Source organism: Scyliorhinus torazame, chromosome 11, assembly GCF_047496885.1.
Source record: "Scyliorhinus torazame isolate Kashiwa2021f chromosome 11, sScyTor2.1, whole genome shotgun sequence".
NCBI classification, from domain to species: Eukaryota; Metazoa; Chordata; class Chondrichthyes; order Carcharhiniformes; family Scyliorhinidae; genus Scyliorhinus; species Scyliorhinus torazame.
In genome coordinates this window covers 7,240,090-7,267,582 of record NC_092717.1, presented here as the reverse complement: position 1 = coordinate 7,267,582, position 27,493 = coordinate 7,240,090, and the positions used below count along the sequence as shown (strand labels likewise).

Here is a 27,493-nt window from a genome sequence, read left to right as displayed (position 1 = left end):
TCCTATTAACTACATCATCTTCATCCCAGTAACTGGGTTATGACCATCTTACTAAGGCTAAACACTGTCTAATTATCTACTCCCCAGGGGACCTTTCTATAAACAAAGTTCCATTTGCTCTATTTGGTCAACAATATACATGTCTCTAATTAATTAGTATCTTTTACAACATCTTAATTGCACGTCCTGCAGCCAAAGTGTCTGTCTTTTAAACCGGACTTTTAAAAACATTATTGCTGCAGTCACATACACACTAACCCAGGCATTTAAAAAAAATATTTTATTAAGGCATTTATGATTTTATAATTTCAAATGTAAACCTAACTCAGTAAATAACCCCCCCCCCCCCCGCCCGCCCCAACCATACCAGCCAACATGACTTACACACACAATTCCCCAGTACCCCCCTCCTCCACTTGCTAATCTCGCCTAAACTAAACTATCTCCCCCTACCCCCCTCGTTCACTAATCCCTCCCTCCTTATTGTATCTGATAATAGTTTAATTTTCCCCGAAGAAGTCGATAAACGGCTGCCACCTCCGGATCAACCCTACCGTTGATCCTGTCGGGACGAACTTAATTTTCTCAAGCCTGAGAAACGCGGCCATGTCACTAACCCATACCCCCGATTTCGGAGGCTCCGAGTCTCTCCACGCCAGTAAGATATGTCTCCGGGCTACCAGGGGGCAAAGGCCAAAACGTCGGCCTCTCTTGCCCCTTGGACACCCGGGTCTTCCGGCACTCAAAAAATCGCCACCTCTGGACTCGCCGCCACCCTTGTTTTAGTACTGTGGATATAACACCTGCAAATACCTGCCAAAATTCCCTGTGCTTCAGATATGCCCAGAACATGTGGATGTGATTTGCAGGCAATCCCACACACCGCCCAAACCTGTCCTCCACCCTTTCAAAAAACCTGCCTAACCCAGGCTTTTAACTATAACTGCACCAGCTACATATAAAACAATATATATCTGAGATTCATGCATTCATCACAATGTAACAACGTACCATGGAAGTGATGAGTTGCTGGTTGCAGGTTGGGGTCTGGCATATGATACCTTCTTTTTGGGCAGCACGGTAGCATAGTGGTTAGTCCTGTAGCTTTACAGCGCCAGGGACCCAGGTTTGATTCCCGTCTTGGGTCACTGTGTGTGCGGAGTCTGCACTTTCTCCCGGTGTCTGTGTGGGTTTCCTCCAGGTGTTCCGGTTTCCTCCCACAGTCCAAAGACGTGCAGGTTATGTGCATTGAACATGCTAAATTGCCGTAGCGTCCAAAAAGATTAGGAGGGGTTATTGGGTTAGGGGGATACGGTAGAAGTGAGGGTTTAAGTGGGTCGGTGCAGACTCGATGTGCCGAATGGCCTCCTTCTGCACTGTATGTTCTATGTTCTTGGGTTTGGGGGTGACGGTCATCCCTGTAAGCTGATTACAAGCCCATCGTATTTATTTAATAATACACATGCTGGATGTCCAAAAATTGTCAAATTATTTTCAGTTATATCACATCCCCAGAGTTCTGTGGTGTGAGCATATAAAGAACAAAGAAAAGTACAGCACAGGAACAGGCCCTTCGGCCCTCCAAGCCTGGGCCGACCATGCTGCCCATCTAAATTACAATCTTCTACACTTCCTGGGTCCGTATCCCTCTATTCCCATCCTATTCATATATTTGTCAAGATGCCCCTTAAATGTCACTATCGTTCCTCCGGCAGCGGGTTCCAGGCACCCACTACCCTCTGTGTAAAAAAAACTTGCCTCGTACATCTCCTCTAAACCTTGCCCCTCGCACCTTAAACCTATGCCCCCTAGTAATTGACCCCTCTACCCTGGGAAAAAGCCTCTGATTATCCACTTTGTCTATGCCCCCCATAATTTTGTAGACCTCTATCAGGTCTCCCCTCAACCTCCGTTGTTCCAGTGAGATCAAACCGAGTTTATTCAACCGCTCCTCATAGCTAATGCCCTCCATACCAGGCAACATCCTGGTAAATCTCTTCTGCACCCTCTCTAAAGCCTCCACATCCTTCTGATAATGTGGCGACCAGAATTGAACACTATACTCCAAGTGTGGCCTAACTAAGGTTCTATACAGCTGCAACATGACTTGCCAATTCTTATACTCAATGCCCCGGCCAATGAAGGAAAGCATGCCGTATGCCTTCTTGACTACCTTCTCCACCTGTGGTGCACCTTTCAGTGAGCTGTACACCTAGATCTCTCTGACTGTCAATACTCTTGAGGGTTCTACCATTCACTGTATATTCCCTACCTGCATTAGACCTTCCAAAATACATTACCTCACATTTGTCCGGATTAAACTCCGTCTGCCATCTCTCCGCCCAAGTCTCCAAACAACCTAAATCCTGCTGTATCCTCTGACAGTCCTCATCGCTATCCGCAATTCTACCAACCTTTGTGTCATCTCCAAACTTACTAATCAGACCAGTTACATTTTCCTCCGAATCATTTCTATATGCTACGAACAGCAAAGGTCCCTGCACTGATCCCTGCGGAACACCACTAGTCACAGCCCTCCAATCAGAATATGCAGAGAAGGAAGACCTCTCAGACTCATTTGATATTAATAGCCACCTGACTTCCATTACAGATACCTGAGCTTGTGCCTTGAATTCAGATCCTGGGGATCTACTAAATTGCCATGTCTGTAACCAGCAAGGCTAAATTATTATAAAATATCTGGATTTATAACTTTTTGTATGTTTTCTTGCACTGTCAGCAGCCTTCAGTACCATTGTTCAGACAGAAGATCTCAATTGGAAAATCAGTTTTCTCCGAAACAACCTTATTCTGAATTTCCATTCCGGAAATTGGCATTGACAAATGGTATGCTTTCAACTATGTAACGGTATATTCCAACATCTCGCCGTTGACCTTGGTAACTTTACAATAAAAATGTGATTGGCAGTGCTATGTCTTTAATGACTTGAGTTTCAAGTGTTTACTGAAGCTCTTGACTGTCCCTGGTTAAATTATAAACAGAAAATGTCTGAAATACTCAGCAGTTCAGGCAAGAGTCAAAACTGTCAGAATTGACCTGAACATCATTCACCTGAAACATTGACTCTCTTTCTCTCTCCACAGTTGCTCCTAGACCTGCTGATTATTTCTGACATTTTTAGTTTTTATTTCAGATGCCCACCTTGTGTAATGTTTTGTACTAATTATGAAGCCCTCCAGGTGGTTGTTTATCAGTCTAATTCTTGACGTATTGGTAAAGTGTACTTCTATTTTTAAAAGGCATTTTGTAAAGTGAATGTGGGTTAAAATGGTTGAGTTGGTATATATAAATGCAGGACGATCTTTAAACTTGGGTCCAATTTTCTCCCAGTCCTTTCCTGAAGGTGCTAGCAGTTCTTGACTACTTGGTGCAAAGTGCCATTCATGCATGAGCTTAGCCAGGGAATGGCTGCAGTCGGTTTTTACTGTGGGGTAATGGAGGCTACCTGGACCGTGGTCTTACCTAATAGCCAAGCACCCATTTGTTCAAGCAGGAGACCACCGAGTTTGCAGGAGGAGTGGACCTGGTAAAGTACCAGGTTGCTCCTTCGCCCTGCCTGCCCATCTCGTACCTTGGGATCCTGAGGCTGTCTATAAATAATCCACTGTAACTAAGCACAGCCCAGGATTAAACTCCTGATCTTCCCAATTTGGTATCCCACCGGCAGTTGAATTTACTTGTTTATTTTGAGAAAATGCCCACTTGGGTTTAGAGAGCAGAGGCTGATGCCAGTCATGGGGATGTATGGAGTGAGCATCGATGTCTTCCGAAGGAGAGAGGGAAGAAGAAGATTTACTAAATGGCAGAAGGATAGAGGGAAAAAAGGACGTATACTAATTGAAAATGACAAAGACCTTTTCTGACTCCTTAGATTTAAGGTTTCCACAAGACCATTTACCACCATCAGCATGTGCTGCTCCTCCGATATTTCCAAATAGTTCAGAGCATTGGACAAGGCCTGTAAGTCTGGAATTCACATATCCCTTTGTGACTCATTAATCTGCTGAATTTACAATGTTTAGATAGATATGGGCCTTTAAATAACATTGAATAAATTGCATCTGCTAGTGAACACTTTCCAGTGTGTCCACACTGGAATACTAAGCCTCACCAATTCCAACTTTTTTTAAGATGAAAGAAAAATATTTTCCCTGTTGGGTAAGCACACTTTGTCCTAGGTGGTAAGAATTATTTTTGTAACATTGCATTGCTTCCCTCCCTTCAAAGTGTGGCAAAACTTTTTTGCTTCTGCATTTTGTCAGTGAATTTTTCAAGTCATCCAGCATGACATTAAAGGGAGCATGGCTCTGCACTTCTCCAGGGCTGCTATCTATGTGCAACGGTAATTAGATGGAAAATATTTTTTATCCAAAGCACTTTTGCAATATTTTTTTGTTTACTGTGGTCATTAGTGGAATGAAGAAAAAGCATTGTTAAATAAGTTAAGAGCCTGTGGTGTTTAAGGGTAAGATCCTGGCACGGACAGAGGATTGGCTGACTGGCAGAAGACAGAGTGGGGATAAAGAGGTCTTTTTCAGGATGGCAGCCGGTGACCAGTGGTATGCCTCAGGGGTCGGTACTGGGACCATACCTTTTCACAATATACATTAATGATCTGCAAGGAGGAACTGAAGGCACTATTGCTAAGTTTGCAGATGATATAAAGATCTGTAGTGGGACAGGTAGTATTGAGGAAGCGGGGGGGCTGCAGAAGGTCTTGGACAGGCTTGGTGAGTCGGCAAAGAAGTAGCAAATGGAAGACAATGTGGAAAAGTGAGGTTATGCACATTGGAAGGAGGAATGGAAGCATAGTCTATTTTCTAAATGGGGAAATGCTTAGAAAATCAGAAGCACAAAGGGACTTGGCAGTCCTTGTTCAAGATTCTCAAGGTTAATGTGCAGGTTTGGTCTGTAGTTAGGAAGGCAAATGCAATGTTAGCATTCATGTCGAGAGGGCTAGAATACAAGAGCAGGGATGTACCTCTGAGGCTGTATAAGGCTCTGGTCAGACCCCATTTGGAGTATTGTGAGCAGCTTTGGGCCCGTATCTAAGGAAGGATGTGCTGGCCTTGGAAAGGGTCCAGAGGAGGTTCACAAGAATGATCCCTGGAATGAACAGCTTGCCGTATGAGGAACGGTTGAGGACTCTGGGTCTGTACTCGTTGGAATTTGGAAGGATGAGGGGGGATCTGATTGAAACTTACAGGATACTGAGGCCTGGATAGAGTGGACGTAGAGAGGATGTTTCCACTTGTAGAAAAAAGTAGAACCAGTGGACATAACCTTGGACTAAAGGGTTGTAGCGCACAAAGACCCCGAGAGACGAATAGAGTGAAGTCGATGAGGCTTTATTAAGCGTGACTGTTTCCCCCGCAGTTCAGTAGTAGACTGCCTGTGGGGGAGGACTCCAGGTACTTATACTCCGCCTTCAGGGCGGAGCTAGAGGTCAACGTCCAACCAGGACCCGGGATCTGTCAGCCAATGACATCATGGCTTCACAGTCCCACATGACCCCTAATGCATACTACCACAAGGGACAATCCTTAAAACAGAGATGAGGAATTTCTTCAGCCAGAGGGTGGTGAATCTGTGGAACTCTTTGCCGCAGAAGGCTGTGTCTTTAAGACCAAGATAGATGGGTTCTTGCTTAATAAGGGGATCAGGGGTTATGGCGAGAAGGCAGGAGAATGGGGATGATAAAAATATCAGCCATGGTGGAGCAGTCTCGATGGGCTGAGTGGCCTAATTCTGCTCCTATGTCTAGTAACGTAAGTGGATTTCCTTGTCCTGTAACAGTCCCTCAAATTTACATTTCTATCCCACCTTAAATGCCTTGAGATGTTTTACTGCATTGCATGGAAGTGCTATCAAACAGAATTTAACACCGAGCCACGAGAGATGTTAGAACAGACGGCCAAATGCTTCACCAAAGACTGATAGTCTTGAGCATTTTAAAGGAGGAGAGAGGTACAGAGGTTTAAGGGGGGAATTCCAGAGCTTGGGTCCGAGGCAGCTGAAGGCAATTCTGGTGGATGCTGCGAATTGGGGGAACACGGAGAACTCTGCGGGAGGGAGGAGGTTACAGAGGCAGGGCATGGAGGGATTAGAACACAAGATGAAAAAACCACCATAATTTCCCGTGATTCAGATAGCATTTGAATTTTGACCAATGTAGATTTTGTACCAATTTTTTGGGGGGTGGAGACCCAATGCTTGGAGCTTTTTTTCTGATGTTTAATAATGATTTGGCCAGTTTGAGCATGAATGTTGCTTTCTCGAAGGCAGTGCTCCTCCAAATGCTTTTGGTTCTCTCCTCCTCTACTCCTGTCCCCTTTAAATGATAATGCTGTGCAAAATTTAACAATGTGTAAATGCTGCACATCGTGTGTTAGTAATGCTTTTTGTGCCGCTTGCAGTGTCATAGAATCATAGAATTTACAGTGCAGAAGGAGGCCATTCGGCCCATCGAGTCTGCACCGGTCCTTGGAAAGAGCACCCCACTTAGACCCAAACCTCCTCCCTATCCCCATAACCCTGTCACCCCACCTAACCTTTTTTTGGACACTAAGGGCAATTTAGCATGGCCAATCCACCTACCTGCACATATTTGGACTGTGGGAGGAAACCGGAGCACCCGGAGGAAACCCACGCAGACATGGGGAGAACGTGCAGACTCCGCACAGACAGTGACCCAAGCCGTGAATTGAACCTGGGACTCTGGAGCTGTGAAGCAACTGTGCTAACTACTGTGCTGCCCCATCTCCTCGTAGGTGAGGTGGCCAGCCCACACTATGCTGCATGTGTGGCGGCTCCACGTGTGGTGGTTGCACTTTAGCTGCTGCCTCTTGGCTTGCATTTACGCATTATTTTGCAGACCTCCTGAAAAGCGTAATTTTGTCTCTCTTGTGCAGTAGCACTACACTGCGTATGCTTCAGCCGATGTCTGTGTCTATGTATTTACATCGTGTGTTTATCGTATGTCCTATATTTTTCATGTATGAACGATCTGCCTGGATTGTACGCAGAACAATACTTTTCACTGTACATGACAAACCTAAATCTTTTCCGCCCCGGACCCCAGTTTGAGAAACTCTGCTTCAATGTGAAACTCTATTTAGAAATTCAATTGTTTTGTCATTTCTTCCAGCTGGAGCTGACTGCGCTACTACCTGGTTACTGTCGATTTTATTTCACCACAGTTAAAGGCTGCAAGAAAAAAAAGTGCAGGTTTGGACATGAAGTTAAAAAAGGAGATGAAAAAGTAAATGCATTACTTCTTGGTACCATTGATTATTTTAATATATTTGCTGAGCGCAGTGGTTAACACTGCTGCCTCAATGCGCTGAGTACCCGGGTTCAATCCGGCCCCTGGTAACTGTCCGAGTGAGTTTGCACATTCTCCCCGTGTCTGCGCGGGTTTCGCCCCCCACAAAATCAAAGATGTGCAGAGTAGGCGGATTGGCCACGCTAAATTGCCCCTTAATTGGGAAAATAAATAACTCGGTACTCTAAATTTATTTTTAAAAAAATCTTTATTAGTGTCACAAGTCGGCTTACATTAACACTGCAATGAAGTTACTGTGAAAATCCCCTAGTCGCCACATTCCAGTGCCTGTTAGGGTACGCAGAGGGAGAATTCAGAATGTCCAATTTGCCTAATGGCACGTTTTTGGGACTTGTGGGAGGAAACCGGAGAAAACCCGTGCAGACTCCGCACAGATAGTGACCCAAGCCAAGAATTGAACCTGGGTCCTTGGCGCTGTGAAGCAGCAGTGATAATCACTGCTACTGTGCCGTATATACTTGCTGAGCTGTTGTACTTTTGTCTTGCATTCTAAGACAAATCATTGATCATTGTGTCTTACAGGGTTCTACACTCTTATCTGCCGCACCGTTTTAGTATTTACTTATTTTGAAAATGTTCACTAATTTGCAGCATTGAGGAAAGAATAACACAATGTGATTGATGAATCTTTTACCCATGTTTAAAAAAAATTTAAACTGCAATATGTTTGCATGTATAAGTATTATTCTTTTAGAGTTGATTATGATTTCAGGATGATCCACTGAAACGTTCTATTGTCTGTTCCTTTTACCTTTTTCCAGTTCTGTATGGAAATTGTTCAGAAGTTTTTGGATACTGGTAAACTGCAACTGTTAATACGTGCAGGTAGGGGCAGGCTTACAAGATGCCATTTTCTGTGATACTTTATTCCTCATTAGTTTTTAACTGTAGCATTACGTGCATTGCCCAAATTAATACTTTTGCAACAATGGTTATGATACTGCACTAGCTGAAGCTTTTAAATTCAGATCATTAAATAAAGCTAGAAACAGTAATGGTGACCATGAAACCACCAGTCCGTGGTTTCGAACCCGGGTCCTTGGCTCTGAGGCGGCAGTGCTAATTACTGTGCCGCCCAACAGATGAGTACATTTTAAAAAATATATATATTTTATTTAAATTTTTCAAACAAAAATGTTTCCGTTTTTACAACTCAACAAGGGATTATACATTAACTGGTAAATAACATTATTTAAAGAATATAGTGAACTAACAACAACAACTAAAAAAAAAAAAAAAAGAAAAAAGAAAAAACAAATAGCAAAAACACAAAATAGTGCTCCCCCCCCTCCCCCCTGGATTGCTGCTGCTGTCATTTCTATCTTTTCATTATCGTTCCCTGAGATAGTCAAGGAACGGTTGCCACCGCATGGAGAACCCCTGAGCCGATCCTCTCAACGCAAATTTTATTCGTTCCAATCTTATGAACCCTGCCATGTCGTTTATCCAGGCCTCCACGCCTGGGGGTTTCGCTTCCTTCCACATGAGTAGAATCCTACGCTGGGCTACTAGGGACGCAAAGGCCAAAATATCGGCCTCTTTCGCCTCCTGCACTCCCGGCTCTTCCGCAACCCCAAATATAGCTAACCCCCAGCCTGGCTTGACCCGGACCTTCACCACCTTTGAAATTACCCTTGCCACGCCCCCCCAGAACTCCTGCAGTGCCGGACACGACCAGAACATGTGTGTGTGGTTCGCCGAGCTTCCCGAGCAACTCCCACACCTGTCCTCCACCCCGAAAAACCTGCTCAGCCTTGTTCCCGTCATATGACAGATGAGTAAATTAAGTGAATCACCAATGAGTTTTATAAATGAGAAATAAATTGGTGTCAAACTGAGTGACTATTTCGGTCATGATATTTGACTGAGATGTCAATGATGAATGTTGAAAAGATAAAATGGGTGCGATGTGAAATGCCTGCACTATGGCCATCTCGGCCTGAAACTACTAGAGTGGGGCAAATAAGGAGTGGTTCCAGAATTAACACTTGAGGGAAGCGCATCAACCAGCTGAAATGTTACTGCTGGGTGAGTGCTTCCAGCCACTCCAGCGTGAGCGTAGGTTGATAAAACTTGCCATGGTAACGGCACCAGAGCAGTCTTTCCTGATCAGGTATGTCAGGATTCAAACCTTAGTGCTGACCAATGTTACTTGAGTTCCCTAGTTTGACCAGGAAGCTGAGGAAGGGTCATTTCGTGATTTGCGGCTCCTGGTGCTTCATCAAGCAGGTGAGGCCGAAAGTTTTGCCTCATCAGTTGAGTGTACTGGAGTGGCTGTGAGCATAGAAACATTAGTGATATCAGAGTAAGTTTCTCAAACTTGCTGATGGTGACTCAGTGTATACTTTTCCTCCCCAGTAAAAACATTTAGAAGTTACTACAGAAACTTTCCACCTGGCATCTACTGTAGTTCCCAAGTGTTGAACAGACTACTTTTCTCACTCTTGAACTTGCGCATGTTGCAAGAGGTTTTTGAACTGCTCAATATGGCTGTAATCATGAAGGTGTTGGTGAGTACTTGTTTTGTTACTAATCAAGACTAAAGTTTATTATCCTACCTCTTGGCAATAGAAAATGTACAAAACACCCAGAATCAAAGAGATGACTGTTTCAATGAACAGGAGTTGGTCCCTCCTCCCCATACATTGATACAACTCAAATCAGTTGGTAGCTGTTAGTTTCAAATATGATAACCCTTAAACTGTTACTGTAATAGTTGCCGAGTTACTCTTTTATTGATGTGGCAACTCATCCCAGATTTACTCTGAATTTTGAATGGCAACACTTGTGTAAGAAACTTTCCAACAAAACATTAGACACTTTCTCGTGAAACGTTTTGATACTCTGCAAGCCTGTTTTTTTTCTCCTTAAAAGATTTCTTCTAAGTTGCCAAAGTGTCACGGAACAGAAGTCTGGGTAAACAGGTTTGCGCTGCCAGTATTGCCCTACTTTGATATTAGGGGCATGATTCAACGGCCTTGTTACGCTCTCGCTCAAGTGAAACGAGATCGATGAATAGCGGGAGAGACCGTAAACGAGAATTGCGGCAGGCGGCAAACAGTTTGCAATGCAACCGGCCCACTCCCATAGGCGAAATTGGGATCTTGGTGTAGTGTGGCGAGAAACCAATTATCACACGTAAGCCCCATTTCCATACAATTAACGAGACCCACCCCGTGTTCAACGGCCTCCCGTCATTCAGCGGCCTCGCCAGAAAGTGGTCACACTGGCACCAATTAGTACTGGCTGCGTGTCGCGGCCTCAGCAGAGGGGTGGAACCTGGGGGAGCTGGTGGCCACTGTCGCCACTCCATGGGACAGGTCCGGGATGGCACCCAGCGACCCCCCCCCTCCTGCTCGGTGCCCGTAGGGCCCTGGGGTTCACCTTGGGACGGATGGGCAGCTGGGTTCGAGCATGGCTACCCCTGCATCATCTGGTTCTGCTGGCCCTGGTGGTTCCCCATGGTTTGCACCATTGTGTCGCGCCCTCAGCGATACTCCTCAGTGACTGGAACGTGCTCTGCAGGGCCTCGGCAATGCCCACCTGCAACTGGGACAAGCTCCGCAGCACCATGGCTATGCCTATCTGAGAGCGGGACATGTCCTGGAGACCCTCATCAAGTTCAACCTGGAACTGGGTCACATCCCCAGAGAGTCGGACATTCTGCTGAGATCCTCAGCCATGGCCATCACCGACTGCGCGAAACCTTGGACACCTTCAATCATGGTGCCAACGTCATGCACCAAACTCCCCACTGCGGTCGCCAACCTAGCAGTGTTGACCGCAGTGTCAGGCATTGCCAGCGACATCTCCTGTGCCCGTAGCCTCTGGGAATCCTCCAAGTGGCTATGATTCTGCTGGGGTTTCGTTGATGTTTCTCTCTGAATGTCCTGGGCGCTTCCTAATGTCTCCAACAGCTTCGGGTAATCCTGTTCCACAGGTTCAGCATCAGGGACTCAGCTGGATCATGGGATCGAGCAACCCTCCGACTGCTGTCTTGCCTAGGAGTTCTTGCAGCCACCTGTTGTACATTAACAGTATGGTGCTCACCACATTGTGCCCCAGAAGCCTGACCACTAACATTTCCACTGAGGTGTGTGTATCTGTGCTGGTGGAGAGTGGGGATGACAGCTGTGCCGCAACTATTATGATGGCATCCTCGGAGTTCTTCTGAGAGGCTGGCGCTGTTGGCTGGAGGACCTGTGGGAGAATGAATATGTGGTCATTAGGAGGGATAGATCAGTCAGTAAGGCAGCTCACGTTTGTCAGGTCCTCCCGGTGGTTCCTCGCCTCTGTGGCATCCGCCAGCCTCCGCGTTGGTGACTGCCCTGTCCTCGGCATGCTCCTCGAAGATGGTGAGGATTCCTCCTGGTCACACTACCGCCGCTCACAGCCATCGCCACCTCATCCCAGGCAGCACTGGCTGCCCTAGGGCTGACTCCAGGACCCTCGGGGGAACAGAACATCCCTCCTGCGTCTCGCAGCTCCCCAGGTCAATGTCCCCGAATCTTGGGGCTGGTCTCCTCGTTGCCATCGTTGCGAGCTGGCTGGGGTTGGCTGAGCAAGCGCTGCTTAAGTGCTGCTCGACCTTGTTAGTGGGGGGGCTGGTGAGCGCGCTCTCGGCGAATCAGCTGGTGAGCCTTAATTTGCGGCGAGAAGCCTGTGAGGCCTCTTTAAGTGGTCCAATTAACATTGAATAGCGTTACCGGCCTCGCTGGGCTGATCACTGGGAAGCTCCCGGCAATTCCCGCTCACTATCCCACTTTCTGGATAATTGGACGCTAGATGTTTGGTTGGCAAATTGTTTCCTTTTAAAAGCTGCATGCATTTTCAGTTCTCTGATATTCCACCTTCTAATCCCGTCGTATTTTCCTGTACCCCCTTGTATGCATGGCTGGGAGATGTACAGAGTATAGCAAGAGAGAATTAGAGAGTCAGGTGACTGCAGCTGGCTGGATAAAGTACACCGGATGCAGAGGGAAAGAGCTGAAGATGTGTTGAGAGAGAATTGAAGACTGGAAAGAATTAGAATGCGATGGTCAGTGGAGACTAATGATTCGAAAGTCAGAAAAACGACCAGCCAAATGTTTATGGAAGGTTCTATCTGAGAGTTTCTTGTTACTTACTTTTATCAAGAACCTTCATAGTTTTGAACACCTCATCAAAACTCTCCTTTAAACCTCTTTTCTAAAGGGAACAATCCCAGATTCTCGCATCGCGGCAGATAACTGTCCCTCATCCTTTTATATCGAAATATGCAGTTAACAGAATGCCACTAAATGTATGAAAAATATTTCCTCTTCCAGCCAGAAGGCGACATTTTACTGAATGTATTTGACCTTGTGGCATCCACCGACTTGAAGGCCATGATTCCCAATCTTATAGAGATAACCTGTAAGGTAGGGTTAACTGCTGGTATTTTATACATGATAAATTGCAGGATTTGCTCCCATTTATGTGCTAAAATTTAAATGTATTTAAGACGTTTTGTATAGGAGTAATTTGTGAACTTTTCCAGCTTGCAGAAGTGGGACTTAAGTTCCAGTTGGATCAGTTTAACTACGTGATACATCTGCTGAATCAACTGCCGGTCTCTCAACAAGAAATACATTTCATCATGGCACTTAAACCCAGGTAAGCAGCTGCCCATTTTGTTCTTCTGTTAGCTTGTACAGTTAAAGTTGCAAGCCTAGTGTTTTTAAGTGACATGTATGATGGCAGGATTGGTACATGGGGGTTTTGTTTGGAAATTTTGAAGGATTACTTTTTAAAAATAAATTTAGAGTACCCAATTCAATGTTTCCAATTAAGGGGCAATTTAGCGTGTTCAATCCACCTACCTTGCTTTGTGTTGTGGGGACAAAACCCACGCAAACACGGGGAGAATGTGCAAACTCCACATGGACAGTGACCCGGGGCCGGGATCGAACCTGGGACTGCAGTGCTAGCCACTGCGCCACCATGCTGCCTAAATTTTGAAGGATTACTAGGTATGTACCATTGGTTCATGGAAAATAAATGGCTCATTTGAATTTCTATTTCAATTCTAAAGGGGGTGCAGGACGAGAGGGTCCTGGGTGTATATATGCAAAAGACATTGACAGTGGCAGAACAGGTTGAGAGCATGGTTAAACCCTACAGTATCCTAGGCCTTATTAATAGGGGCATTGAATACAAGAGCATGGAGGTTATGTTGAACTTGTATAACTAGTTCAACGTCAGCTGGAGGATTGTATCCAGGTCCGTGCACCACACTATAGGAAGGATGTGGAGGAGTGCTGAAAAGAAGCGCAAAAATTATTTCTGGTATGAGGAACTTTAGTCATGAGGATAGATTGGAGAAGTTAACACTGTTTTCCTTGAGAAGAGGTTTGATAGAGGTATTACAAACCATGCAGGGCTTGGACTGAGTAGATGGGGGGAAACTGTTCCTATTCGTGAAAGGAGTGAGATCGGGAGAGGCCACAGATTTAAAGTAATTGGTAAAGGAAGCAAAAGCAACAAGAGGAAAAGCTTTTTCATGCAGCGATTAGTTAAGGTGTGGAATGTACTACCTGAGAGTGGTAGAGGCAGGTTCAATAAGGCATTCAAAAGGGGATTACACTTTTCTGAAAAGGAATAATGTGCCGGGTTAAGGGGACAAGTCTGATGTTATGGCCAGCTGAGAATGTGTGCAAGGATTTCCTCCTCTGTAACAGGGTTTTTTTTTGTTGCAATTTATAAGGGTGAATGTGCCAATTCAATGTATGGACTTGATTGTTTGCGTGTCGATGGCAGAGCACTCAGCCTGGCTTTTGTGAGTTTAAACAAGTAAGGGTTTGGTTTTTGTGCTTAAAAACCCCCTAGGTAAAGATATTAAAATATTTTAAAGATAAACCCACATCCCGATTTCACAACACACACAAGCGCTCAGAAATACAAATTACAAAGTAGAGGAGATGACTCTTTGGCCAAATGTTAAGCAAGAAAGGGCAAACAAGGTGCACTGACCTTTTACGATATTCATGGCTGAGGCAGTTTTTAAAGCTGTAGTGCCGGGGGGCAGGGGGAGAGAGCTCCGATGTTACTTTTTAGACTGCTCCAGAGCAAGTAATGTTTTCTCACAGACATTACAAAATGGTGATCCTGATCATATGACCCCCTCATTCCATTCTGTAATGAGTATTTCACAGAAGGTAAATTGATTAGCTTATGCCTGGACACATCTTGGTTATTGTGTTATGGCCCAGGGGATTAATATTTTAATGTCTAAACCATCACTTCTGAATGACCCATTTTCCCATGTAATGAATGAGGAAATATATATATGAACATCTCTAAGGTGGTCATTGTCATCAGTCTGACAGAAGAGATGTAGCTATTGTAGTGATGCAAATGATGGAAGCCATTTTAAGTTTCCTTCCATCTTTGAAGTACAGTCAACTCCTGTCGTTTATGACCCCCTCTTATCCTGAATTTGTTTATTCATGCGAATGTAGTTGCACATGTAATCCCGGTTTGTGGCCCCAAAACTCATTCAATCTGTGACTTAGAATGTAAATCTCTCACCTTTCCTATGCAGAAAACGCACACTGCGGATCTGCCAACTCTGAGCATGCGCAGGTTCGCCATTCGCGATTTCACACTTTGCAAGAATTCATGTGAAGGGTGCCCCGTGAATGGCGAGAGTTGACTAATCCTTCGCAGGTGTGTTAAGTAATCATAAAGTCGGCAGGTGTGAAATTCAACAGGAAGATTGCTCACCCACGCCTTAACTACAATCCACATTAGAAACGTCCAGATACTTGACCAACTTGCAGTTGCAGACATGTCAGGTGACCTCTGGCAGCCATTTTACGACTGTGCCTTTGAACAGTTGAAACTGCCTTTTTCTTTAGAAAAAAAACGCCATACGCGAGTCCAGCAGAAAAAAATTGAAATTTAATATTTGACATAAACCCAACTCCGGAATGTGAATGAATGGTACTATATGAATTACTCATTCAGAAAGCTGGTGCAGCCGCAATGAGCCGAATGGCCACCTTCTGTTCTGTGAAGTGGAGAGGAGAGATAAATGTATTTTTATTTGTTGCTGTCCATGTCACATCCTGAGAAGGTTGGGGAGGGACAGATGTATCAATATAAATGTATTTATCTATCTGTGATAAGGAAATGCTATTTTCCAGGATCGATCAAAATACTGTCTTGGGGAAATTTGTTACAAACACCACAGTGGCCTTGCTAGCATCTCCGGTTCACTGTGAGCGGCAACACAAGATTTGCCAGTGACTTTCAAAACTGTTCTGACTTAAAACATTGCAGACCTCCGTAGAATATTATAGTACAGAAGGAGGCTATTCAGCAATGCTGCCTGAACTGACTCTTTTGAAAGAGCTATCCAATTAGTCCCACTCCCCCCTGCTCATTTCCATAACACTAATATTACGCTTTAAGTATATATCCAATTCCCTTTTGAAAGTTGTTTTTTTTCTCTTCCAGGTTACTTTCTCATCAAGCAGAAGCAGAAGAGCTGTTTGACTTCAATTTTGCAATAGCTGAAATAGAGGTGTCTAGATTTTTTTTCTGTTTTTAAATCAAAGTGTTCTTGAATCTGCTGCTATTTATTCAAATATTCTGGGCAAGTGTTTTGGGCTTGTGGATATAAAGGTTTCCATCAGAAAATTCCGATATAAATAGACCCTTCAGCTGGAAACCAGTGTTACCAACTCCAGGATTGAGCTGGTGGAGTTAACGGTGAATATCCATGTAATTGATGTGAGCAGAAACCATGGAGAGCAATCATCGGGACACTGATATAACTTCCATTTCTTTTTACAAAATTTTGGGTGAGATAAGGGAAGCAAAAAGGCTATTTGGCTGTGTGAGGGAGTCTGAGATGAGAGGTCATGTGATGAACTCTCCCAAGTGTATGTCCCCCGAGAGTTGGCAACCCTAGCTTGGAACCAACTTGGCGGCCATTCATAAGAACATAAGAACTAGGGGCAGGAGTAGGCCATCTGGCCCCTCGAGCGTGCTCCGCCATTCAATGAGATCATGGCTGATTTTTTGTGGACTCAGCTCCACTTTCCGGCCCGAACACCATAACCTTTAATCCCCTTATTCTTCAAAAAACTATCTATCTTTATCTTAAAAACATTTAATGAAGGAGCCTCTACTGCTTCACTGGGCAAGGAATTCCATAGATTCACAACCCTTTGGGTGAACAAGTTCCTCCTAAACTCAGTCCTAAATCTACTTCCCCTTATTTTGAGGGTATGCCCCCTAGTTCTGCTTTCACCTGCCAGTGGAAACAACCTGCCCGCATCTATCCTATCTATTCCCTTCATAATTTTATATGTTTCTATAAGATCCCCCCACATCCTTCTAAATTCCAACGAGTATAGTCCCAATCTACTCAACCTCTCCTCGTAATCCAACCCCTTCAGCTCTGGGATTACCCTAGTGAATCTCCTCTGCACACCCTTCAGTGCCAGTACGTCTTTTCTCAAGTAAGGAGACCAAAACTGAACACAATACTCCAGGTGTGGCCTCACTAACACCTTATACAATTGCAGCAGAACCTCCCTAGTCTTAAACTCCATCCCTCTAGCAATGAAGGACAAAATTCCATTTGTCTTCTTAATCACCTGTTGCACCTGTAAACCAACTTTTTGCGACTCATGCACTAGCATACCCAGGTCTCTCTGCACAGCAGCATGTTTTAATATTTTATCATTTAAATAATAATCCCTTTTGCTGTTATTCCTACCAAAATGGATAACTTCACATTTGTCAACATTGTATTCCATCTGCCAGACCCTAGCCCATTCACTTAGCCTATCCAAATCCCTCTACAGACTTCCAGTATCCTCTGCACTTTTTGCTTTACCACTCATCTCAGTGTCGTCTGCAAACTTGGACACATTGCCCTTGGCCCCCAACTCCAAATCATCTATGTAAATTGTGAACAATTGTGGGCCAACCAGAGGAACACCCATTAATCCCCACTCTTTGCTTTCTATTAATTAACCAATCCTCTATCCATGCTACTACTTTCCCCTTAATGCCATGCATCTTTATCTTATGCAGCAACTTTTTGTGTGGCACCTTGTCAAAGGCTTTCTGGAAATCCAGATATACCACATCTATTGGCTCCCCGTTATCGACCGCACTGATAATGTCCTCAAAAAATTCCACTAAATTATTTAGGCACGACCTGCCCTTTATGAACCCATGCTGCGTCTGCCCAATGGGACAATTTCCATCCAGATGCTTCACTATTTCTTCCTTGATGATAGATTCCAGCATCTTCCCTACTACCGAAGTTAAGCTCACTGGCCTATAATTACCCGCTTTCTGCCTACCTCCTTTTTTAAACAGTGGTGTCACGTTTGCTAATTTCCAATCAGCCGGGACCACCCCAGAGTCTCGTGAATTTTGGTAAATTATCACTAGTGCATTTGCAATTTCCCTAGCCATCTCTTTTAGCACTCTGGGATGCATTCCATCGGGGCCAGGAGACTTGTCTATCTTTAGCCCCATTAGCTTGCCCATCACTACCTCCTTAGTGATAACAATCCTCTCAAGGTCCTCACCTGTCACAGCCTCATTTCTATCAGTCACTGCCATGTTATTTGTGTCGTCCACTGTGAAGACCGACCCAAAAAACCTGTTCAGTTCCTCAGCCATTTCCTCATCTCCCATTATTATATCTCCCTTCTGATCCTCTAAAGGACCAATATTTACCTTACCCACTCTTTTTTGTTTTATATATATTTGTAGAAACTTTTACTATCTGTTTTTATATTCTGAGCAAGTTTACTCTCATAATCAATCTTACTCTTCTTTATAGCTTTTTTAGTAACTTTCTGTTGCCCCCTAAAGATTTCCCAGTCCTCTAGTCTCCCACTAATCTTTGCCACTTTGTATGCTTTTTCCTTCAATTTGATACTCTCCCCTATTTCCTTAGATATCCATGGTCGAATTTTCCTCTTTCTACCGTCCTTCCTTTTTGTTGGTATAAACCTTTGCTGAGCTCTGTGAAAAATCGCTTGGAAGGTTCTCCACTGTTCCTCAACTGTTTCACCATAGAGTCTTTGTTCCCAATCTACCGTAGCTAGTTCTTCTCTCATCCCATTGTAATCCCCGTTGTTTAAGCACAAAACTCTAGTGTTTGATTTTATCTTCTCACCCTCCATCTGTATTTTAAATTCCACCATATTGTGATCGCTCCTTCCGAGAGGATCCCTAACTATGAGATCATGAATCAATCCTGTCTCATTACATAGGACCAGATCGAGGACCGCTTGTTCCCTCGTAGGCTCCATTACATACTGTTTTAGGAAACTATCGTGGATACATTCTATAAACTCCTCCTCAAGGCTGCCTTGACCGACCTGGTTAAACTAATCGACATGTAGATTAAAATCCCCCATGATAACTGCTGTACCATTTCTACATGCATCCGTTATTTCTTTGTTTATTGCCTGCCCCACCATAATGTTACTATTTGGTGGCCTATAGACTACTCCTATCAGTGACTTTTTCGCCTTACTATTCCTGATTTCCACCCAAATGGATTCAACCTTATCCTCCATAGCACCGATGTCATCCCTTACTATTGCCCGGATGTCATCCTTAAATAACAGAGCTACACCACCTCCCTTATCATCCACTCTGTCCTTCCGAATAGTTTGATACCCTCAGATATTTAACTCCCAGTCGTGACCATCCTTTAACCATGTTTCAGTAATGGCCACTAAATCATAGTCATTCACGATGATTTGCGCCATCAACTCATTTACCTTATTCCGAATACTATGAGCATTCAGGTAAAGTACACTTATGTTGGCTTTTTTTACCCCTGTTTTGAATCTTAACACCTCGACCAGTAACCCCTCCTAAGTTATATTTCCTCTTAACTTTTCTCCTAATTTTCCTTGTTGTTGAACCCATATCTTCATGTAACAACCTGCCGCGTCGCTTACCATAATGTTTTTACTTCCCGTCTTATTCCTTTCAGTATTACTGGGCCTATTCACTGAGCTCCCCTCAGTCACTGTACCTTGTACTGTCGCCCTTTTTGATTTTTGACTATGGCTTCTCTGCCTTACACTTTTCCCCCTTACTGCCTTTTGTTTCTGTCCCTGTTTTACTACCTTCCAACTTCCTGCATCGGTTCCCATCCCCCTGCCACATTAATTTAAACCCTCCGCAACAGCTCTAGCAATCCCCCCCCCCCCCACCAAGGACATTGGTTCCAGTCCTGCCTAGGTGCAGACCGTCCGGTTTGTACTGGTCCCACCTCTCCCAGAACCGGTTCCAATGCCCCAGGAATTTGAATCCCCCCTCTTGCACCATCTCTCGAGCCACGCATTCATCCTATCTATCCTGACATTCCTACTCTGACTAGCTCGTGGCACTGGTAGCAATCCTGAGATTACTACCTTTGGGGTCCTACTTTTTAGTTTAACTCCTAACTCCCTGAATTCAGCTTGTAGGACCTCGTCCCGTTTTTTACCTATATCGTTGGTGCCTATGTGCACCACGACAGCTGGCTATTCCTGCAGCCGCTCCGAGACATCCTTGACCCTTGCACCAGGGAGGCAACATACCATCCTGGAGTCTCGCTTGCATCTTTAATGCATCTTTTGAGTTTTTGGAGAAATAATCTTTAATACTTGTTTCTGTCTTAGAAATGTGCCTGCAATAAGTTGTTTCCCACTAACCATTCGAAAGTGAGGCTTAAAGCTAGTAAGGCAAGCAGGTCTTAAACAAACTCTTAAAGGGCAGTCACATGAACAAAAATGTCCTTGTGTAGAATCAGTCAACCAGGCAGATCTCCAAAGCAGTGGAGCTTTTCTATTCTGATTCCAAATTCTGTTTGAGGGAATGTCAGCACATCCTGGCCGAGGTTGTTAGGAGAGTAAGCTTGGAACAGGGGACATCCGTAATTCTGACATGGGCTCTAGTGACATCACGGTGCATCTCAATAGAATTTAAAATGGGAGATAAATAATTGTTATACTTATGCCAGCAAGTATCCACTAGTGTTGCTCACATTAAGTCTGAGGATGTGATGTTACATAACCGATTGCAGGATGTTGCAATGCTCTGATCACTTCACCTATCAAATCTATGTTAATGATTTCCTCCACATGAACTAAGTCCAATCTCGCGCTCTTTGCCTCCTGTTTAGATTTACCCAACTTTGCAATTTTCTTTTATCTCCCTTTCCTGATTTCTTTCTCGTATTGTGCAGTTTAATCTATTCCAATCATCCTATTCCTTTTTTATTTTCTAGGTCTAAATTTTACTTTCCCTTTTCAGTCTACTGTTATTGCTTGCATGTGCCATTTTAGTTTACTTCTTCCCTCACAGCTCGAAATAATCTCTCCATAAGGATAAAGGTTCCAGTTCTATTCAAGTGCAGGCAGTTATATTGGTACAGCTCATCACGGCTTCGGGAATCTAAGCCCTTCCCCATATACGCGACCGTGTATTTACCTCCCAAAATTGGCTGTTCTTGCCTGGGCTAGTGATGAGTCAGCTAGAGATCCTTCGAATATTGCTGACATCTTCCTCCTTAATCGTTCCTCTAACTTGAGGTTTTTGCAGAAACTGTATCCTACTTTTCTCTGGTCACCGCTTCATTTGCGAGCCGTGTTTTGTGGCTGATTCTTCTCCCTTTTCAAGGATTTCCTTACCCATTTGGGACACCTTTTTACACATTGCACAATTGACTGTCTGCTCCTCGGACTATTGGATTTTCCATTATTACAAACCTTCACTCCGATCTCTCCTTTCGACCACTTACAGTGGAGTTACTGTTTGTCTGTATGGCGGGTACCGAGCATTGTTCATCTATCTACCCCGTGGGAATTTCCTGCACTGTTTCTAATTTCATACCAGTGCTCCAGGAATCTAAACCCTTCCCATCCCATACCATGTCTGTGTATTCACCATTACAACCATTATCAGAGCAGCCATATTAAAAACCTAGCATTGATGAGTAGTACTGAGGTTATCATCTTATTGAAATCCTGCTACTTTCATGGATACTCACCGTCTCCTCCTTTTCCTCTATTGCTCTCTAGCTGTGGGTTGGTGACCTCCTGCTGTGCTGTTTTGGGAAGTCTTCCTCATTGTGTTTGCAATCACTTTCATTTTTGAGTTCACCTGGAAACATTTATTTTAGCTGCGGTGGTTTCAACTTTGATTTCTAGGTTTTCCACCTGTAAAAATGGGCAGTGAAAGAATTAAGAGAGAAAATGGGTGTTTAAAAAAATTAATTTATGGGGATGCGAGTGTCGCTGGCTAGGCCAGCATTTGTTGTCCATCCCAAGTTGCCCTTAAGCTGGTGAGCCACCGCCTTGAGCCGCTATAGTCCGAGGTGTAGCTAGACCCGCAGTTCTGTTAGGGATGGAATTCCAGGATTTTGACCCAGCGACAGTGAAGGAACGGTGTTATATTTCTGTCAGGATGGTGAGGGATTTTGGAGTGGACCTTCCAGGTGGTGGTTGGTTTCCCAGGTATTTGCTGCCCTTGTCCTCCTAGTTGCTGGCGGTTGTGACTTTGGAAAGTGCTGCCTAAGGAGCCTTGGTTTGTTCCCGCAGTGGATCTTTCAGATGGTACACACGGCAGCTACTGAGCATCGGTTATGGCGAGAGTGAATATCTGTGGTTAGAGTGCCATTCAAGCGGGCTGCCTTGTCCTGGATGTTGTCGAGCTTTTTTTAAAAAAAATATATTTTATTGAAATTTTTTTCCCTGAGCAACATTTTTCCCGCTTACAAAACAAGCGAAACGATAACAGTAACAAAACAGAAAATTTTAAACTTTTTAACAATAATAATAATAGTAGTAATATACAAGTAACAAAACCTTATACTCTATTGACCTATACTCAACTGCCCCCCCCCGGGTTGCTGCTGCTGGTCACCCGTCTTCCCTCTAACGTTCCCCTAGGTAGTCGAGAAATGGCTGCCACCGCCTGGTGAACCCTTGAGCCGATCCTCTCAGGGCAAACTTTATCTGCTCCAGTTTAATAAACCCCGCCATATCGTTTACCCAGGCCTCCAGTCCGGGGGGTTTCGCCTCCTTCCACATGAGTAGGATCCTGCGCCGGGCTACGAGGGACGCAAAGGCCACGACATCGGCCTCTTTCGCCTCCTGCACTCCCGGCTCTTCCGCAACTCCAAATAGAGCTAACCCCCAGCCTGGTTTGACCCGGGCCTTCACCACCTGCGAAATCACTCCCGTCACTCCCTTCTAATACCCTTCCAGTGCCGGGCACGCCCAAAACATATGTGCATGGTTTGCCGGGCTTCCGCCACACCTCCCACATTTGTCCTCCACTCCAAAGAACCTGCTCAATCTTGCCCCCGTTATGTGTGCTCTATGTAGCACCTTAAATTGAATCAGGCTAAGCCTGGCGCATGAGGAAGAGGAATTTACCCTGCTTAGGGCATCAGCCCACATACCCTCCTCTATCTCCTCCCCTAATTCTTCTTCCCACTTTCTTTTTAGTTCGCCCACCGACTCCTCCCCCTCTTCCCTCATCTCTCTATAAATCTCTGACACCTTGCCCTCTCCGACCCACACCCCTGAAAGCACCCTGTCCTGTATCCCCTGTGTCGGGAGCCGCGGAAATTCCCTCACCTGTTGTCTAGTAAACGCCCTCACGTGCATATATCTCAAGAAATTCCCCCGGGGTAACTTATACTTTTCCTCCAGTGCTCCCAAGCTCGCAAAAGTTCCATCTATGAATAAATCTCCCACCTTCCTAATTCCCAACTGGTACCAGCTTTGAAATCCTCCATCCATTCTTCCTGGGGCGAACCTATGGTTGTTCCTAATAGGGGACCCCACCAGGGCTCCCCGCACCCCTCTCTGTCGCCTCCACTGTCCCCATATGTTCAGTGTTGCCGCCACCACCGGGTTCGTGGTGTACTTTTTCGGTGAGAACGGTAGCGGCGCCGTCACCAGCGCCTCTAGACTTGTCCCTTTACAGGACCTTCTCTCCAGCCTTTTCCACGCCGCTCCCTCACCCTCCATCATCCATCTACGTATCATTGCCATATTGGCGGCCCAATAATAATCTCCCAAGTTCGGTCGTGCCAGTCCTCCTCTGTCCCTACTGCGCTGAAGGAACCCCCTCCTTACTCTCGGAACTTTCCCTGCCCACACAAAGCTCGTAATGCTCCTATCTATTTTATTAAAAAAGGTCCTGGTGATTAAAATAGGGAGACATTGAAATACAAATATGAACCTCGGGAGGACCATCATCTTAATTGCTTGCACCCTGCCCGCCAGCGATAAAGGTTGCATGTACCACCTCTTAAAGTCCTCCTCCATTTGTTCTACCAGCCGTGTCAGATTAAGTCTGTACAAGGTTCCCCAGCTCCTAGCGATCTGAATCCACAAGTATCGGAAGTTTCTTTCCACTTTCCTTAGCGGTAAGCCTTCTATCTCTCTACTCTGGTCCCCTGGATGTATCACATATAATTCACTCTTCCCCATGTTTAACCTATACCCCGAAAATTCCCCGAACCGCCTCAAGATTCGCATAACCTCTATCATCCCCCCCGCTGGGTCCGACACGTATAGCAATAGGTCACCCGCGTATAACGAAACTCGGTGTTCTTCTCCCCCTCTAGTCACCCCTCTCCATTTCCTGGAGTCTCTCAGCGCCATGGCCAGAGGTTCAATTGCCAGCGCAAACAACAATGGAGACAGCGGGCATCCCTGTCTTGTTCCCCTATATAATCGGAAATACTCCGATCTATGTCGACCTGTAACTACGCTTGCCGTCGGTGCCCCATAAAGTAGTCTTAACCCAGCGAATAAATCCGTTCCCAAACCCAAACCTCCTTAACACTTCCCATAAATACTCCCACTCCACCCTATCAAATGCATTCTCTGCGTCCATTGCCGCCACTATCTCTGCCTCCCCCTCCACTGAGGGCATCATTATCACCCCTAATAGCCGTCGCACGTTAACATTCAATTGTCTCCCTTTTACGAACCCTGTCTGGTCTTCGTGCACCACCCCTGGGACACAGTCCTCTATCCTCGATGCCAGCACCTTTGCTAGCAGTTTGGCGTCCACGTTCAAGAGTGAAATAGGTCTATAGGACCCACATTGCATCGGATCTTTATCCATCTTCAAAATTAGCGATATCGTCGCCTCCGACATTGTCGGGGGTAGTGTCCCCCCTTCCCTGGCCTCATTGAACGTCCTCGCCAACAACGGGGCCAACAAGTCCACATATTTTCTGTAGAATTCCACCGGGAACCCGTCTGGCCCCGGGGCCTTCCCTGCTTGCATGCTTCCCAGTCCCTTAATAACCTCGTCCACCTCAATCGGCGCCCCCAGGCCTGCCACCGCCTGCTCCTCCACTTTCGGGAACCTCAACTGGTCCAGGAACTGCCGCATCCCCTCCTCTCCCTCTGGGGGCTGAGACCTATACAGTTCTTCATAAAAGGTCTTAAACACCTCATTTATCTTTCCTGTCCTTCGCACGGTGTCTCCCCTTTCATCCCTAATTCCTCCTATCTCCCTCGCTGCTGCCCTCTTTCGCAGTTGGTGCGCCAACAGGCGACTAGCCTTTTCCCCATATTCATACCTCCTCCCCTGTGCCTTCCTCCACAGTACCTCCGCGTTTCTGGTGGTCAGAAGGTCAAACTCGGTCTGGAGTCGTCTCCTCTCCCTGTACAGCTCCTCCTCCGGGGTCTCTGCAAATTCCCTGTCCACCCTTAAAATCTCCCCCAGTAATCTATCCCTTTCCTTGGCCTCTGTTCTCCTTTTGTGGGCCCCAATAGAAATCAGCTCTCCTCTGACCACCGCTTTTAGTGCTTCCCAGACCACTCCCACAGGGACCTCGCCGTCATCATTGACCTCCAGGTATCTCTCGATACACCCCCTCACTCTTGCACACACTCCCTCATCCGCCATCAGTCCCACATCTAATCGCCAGAGTGTTCTCTGCTCCCTGTCCTCTCCTACTTCCAGGTCCACCCAATGTGGGGCATGATCCGAAACCGCTATGGCTGAGTATTCAGCTTCTTCCACCCTAGAGATCAACGACCTTCCTAGAACAAAAAATCTATCCGGGAGTACACTTTATGGACGTGGGAGAAGAAGGAATACTCCCTAGCCCTGGGTCTAAGAAATCGCCATGGATCCACTCCCCCCCATTTGGTCCATAAACCCCCTAAGTACCTTGGCCACTGCCGGCCTTCTTCCAGTCCTTGAGCTGGATCTATCTGGCCCCGGGTCCAGCACCGTATTGAAGTCCCCTCCTAAAATCAAATTTCCTGCCTCCAGGTCCGGAATACGCCCCAGCATCCGTCTCATGAACCCCGCATCATCCCAATTTGGGGCATACACATTAACCAACACGACCTCCATTCCCTCCAGCCTACCACTCACCATTACATATCTACCTCCACTATCTGCTACGATGTTCTTTGCTTCAAATGCTACCCGTTTCCCCACCAAAATGGCCACCCCTCTGTTCTTTGCGTCCAGTCCTGAGTGGAACACCTGTCCCACCCATCCTTTCCTTAGCCTAACTTGGTCCGCCACCTTTAGGTGCGTCTCTTGGAGCATAACCACGTCTGCCCTTAGTCCTTTCAAATGCGCGAGCGCTCGGGCCCTTTTTATCGGCCCATTCAGGCCTCTCACGTTCCGCGTGATCAGCCTCACTGGGGGGCTACCTGCCCCCCTCCCGTGTCGACTAGCCATTACCTTCTCTAGGCCAGTCCCGTATCCCGCCTCCGCGCTCCCGCTCGCTCCCCCAGCGTCGCATTCCGCCCCCGACCACCTTCTCTTTAGCCATTTCTTTTTGGATTTCCGCAGCAGCAACCCAGTTGTCCCCCCCGCTAGATCCCTATCTAGCTTGATTGCTCCCCCCATATCACTTCCGTAAGTCAGCTGACTTCAACTGACCCCGGCTACTCCTGCTCGCTCCTCGGCCCCCCCGGTGTGAGGGAACTCCCATCCGCCTTGCGCCTGTTTTCCCGCCTTATTCTTTCTGGCGCGGGAACATCCCTTTACCTGTCCCGCCTCTTATGGCGCAGCTCCCTTTCCCCTCCCCCTCTCCTTCCCCATTCTCTGACTATGTCCCGCCTCTCCCCCCTCACCGGCGCCCACATTTCCCCAGTGTCCCCCACCCTTCCCTGTTTACTTCTCGCTTAACTTTCACCATCCCATTAACAAAAACAATAATAACAACAATAACAGTTCCCTGCAGCATCAGTCCCTCAGTTCCGGTCCAGTTTCTCTTCATTGATGAAGGACCATGCTTCCTCCGCCATCTCGAAATAATAGTGTCTCTCCTGATGCGTGACCCGTAGTCTTGCCGGCTGCAGCATCCCAAACTTCACCTTCCTTTTGTGCAAAACCTCTTTGGCTCGGTTGAAGCTCGCCCTCCTTCTCGCCACCTCCGCACTCCAATCCTGGTAGATCCTTACCACCGCATTCTCCCATCTGCTACTCCGCACCTTTTTGGCCCATCTCAGGACCTCTTCTCTGTCCTTAAGGCGGTAGAATCGCACGATTATCGCCCTCAGTGGTTCTCCCGCTTTTGGTCTTCTCGCCGGGATCCGATTTGCCCACTCCATCTCCATGGGGCCCGCAGGGGCCTCAGCACCCATCAGTGAGCTGTTGTCGAGCTTCTTGAGTGTTGTTGGAGCTGCACCCATCCAGGCAAGTAGAGAGTATCCCATCACACTCCTGACTTCTGCCATGTGGATTATGGACAGGCTTTGGGGAGTGGGGTGGTGAGTTAATTACCACAGGATTCCTAGCCTCTGACCTGCTCTTGTAGCTACAATATTTATATGTCTGGGTCCAGTTCAGTTTCTGGTCAATGGATGTTGAGGGGATTCAGTGATGGGAATGTGAAAGGATGATGGTTCGATTCTCTCTTATTGGAGATGGTCATTGCCTGCCACTTGTGTTGTCTGAATGTTACTTGCCACTTCGCAGCCTGGATATTGTCCAGGTCTTGCCGATTTGTGCATGGACTGTAGTCATCAGTGAACATCCCCAATTCTGACCTTATGATAGAAAGAAGGTCATTGATTTAGCAGCTGAAGATGGTTAAGCCTACAACACTACCCTAAGGAACTCCAGTGGTGGTT

At 46.0% G+C, this 27,493-nt stretch overlaps 1 protein-coding gene across 5 annotated transcripts in view; it reads left to right on the top strand.

Annotated features, from left to right (window-relative positions):
- The window catches only part of LOC140385081 (protein TOPAZ1-like), a 78,131-nt gene that overhangs the window by 28,072 nt on the left and 22,566 nt on the right, over positions 1 to 27,493 (top strand). For 4 of the 5 annotated variants that reach the window (XM_072466886.1, XM_072466888.1, XM_072466889.1 and 1 more), the window contains exons 7-14: positions 2,741 to 2,847; positions 3,894 to 3,982; positions 7,170 to 7,283; positions 8,129 to 8,192; positions 9,726 to 9,877; positions 12,674 to 12,766; positions 12,886 to 13,001; positions 15,846 to 15,912. In XM_072466886.1, coding sequence (XP_072322987.1) covers positions 2,741 to 2,847; positions 3,894 to 3,982; positions 7,170 to 7,283; positions 8,129 to 8,192; positions 9,726 to 9,877; positions 12,674 to 12,766; positions 12,886 to 13,001; positions 15,846 to 15,912 — 802 coding nt within the window. The remainder of the gene's footprint in view (positions 1 to 2,740; positions 2,848 to 3,893; positions 3,983 to 7,169; positions 7,284 to 8,128; positions 8,193 to 9,725; positions 9,878 to 12,673; positions 12,767 to 12,885; positions 13,002 to 15,845; positions 15,913 to 27,493) is intronic. The other variant, XM_072466887.1, reaches the window with a different exon arrangement.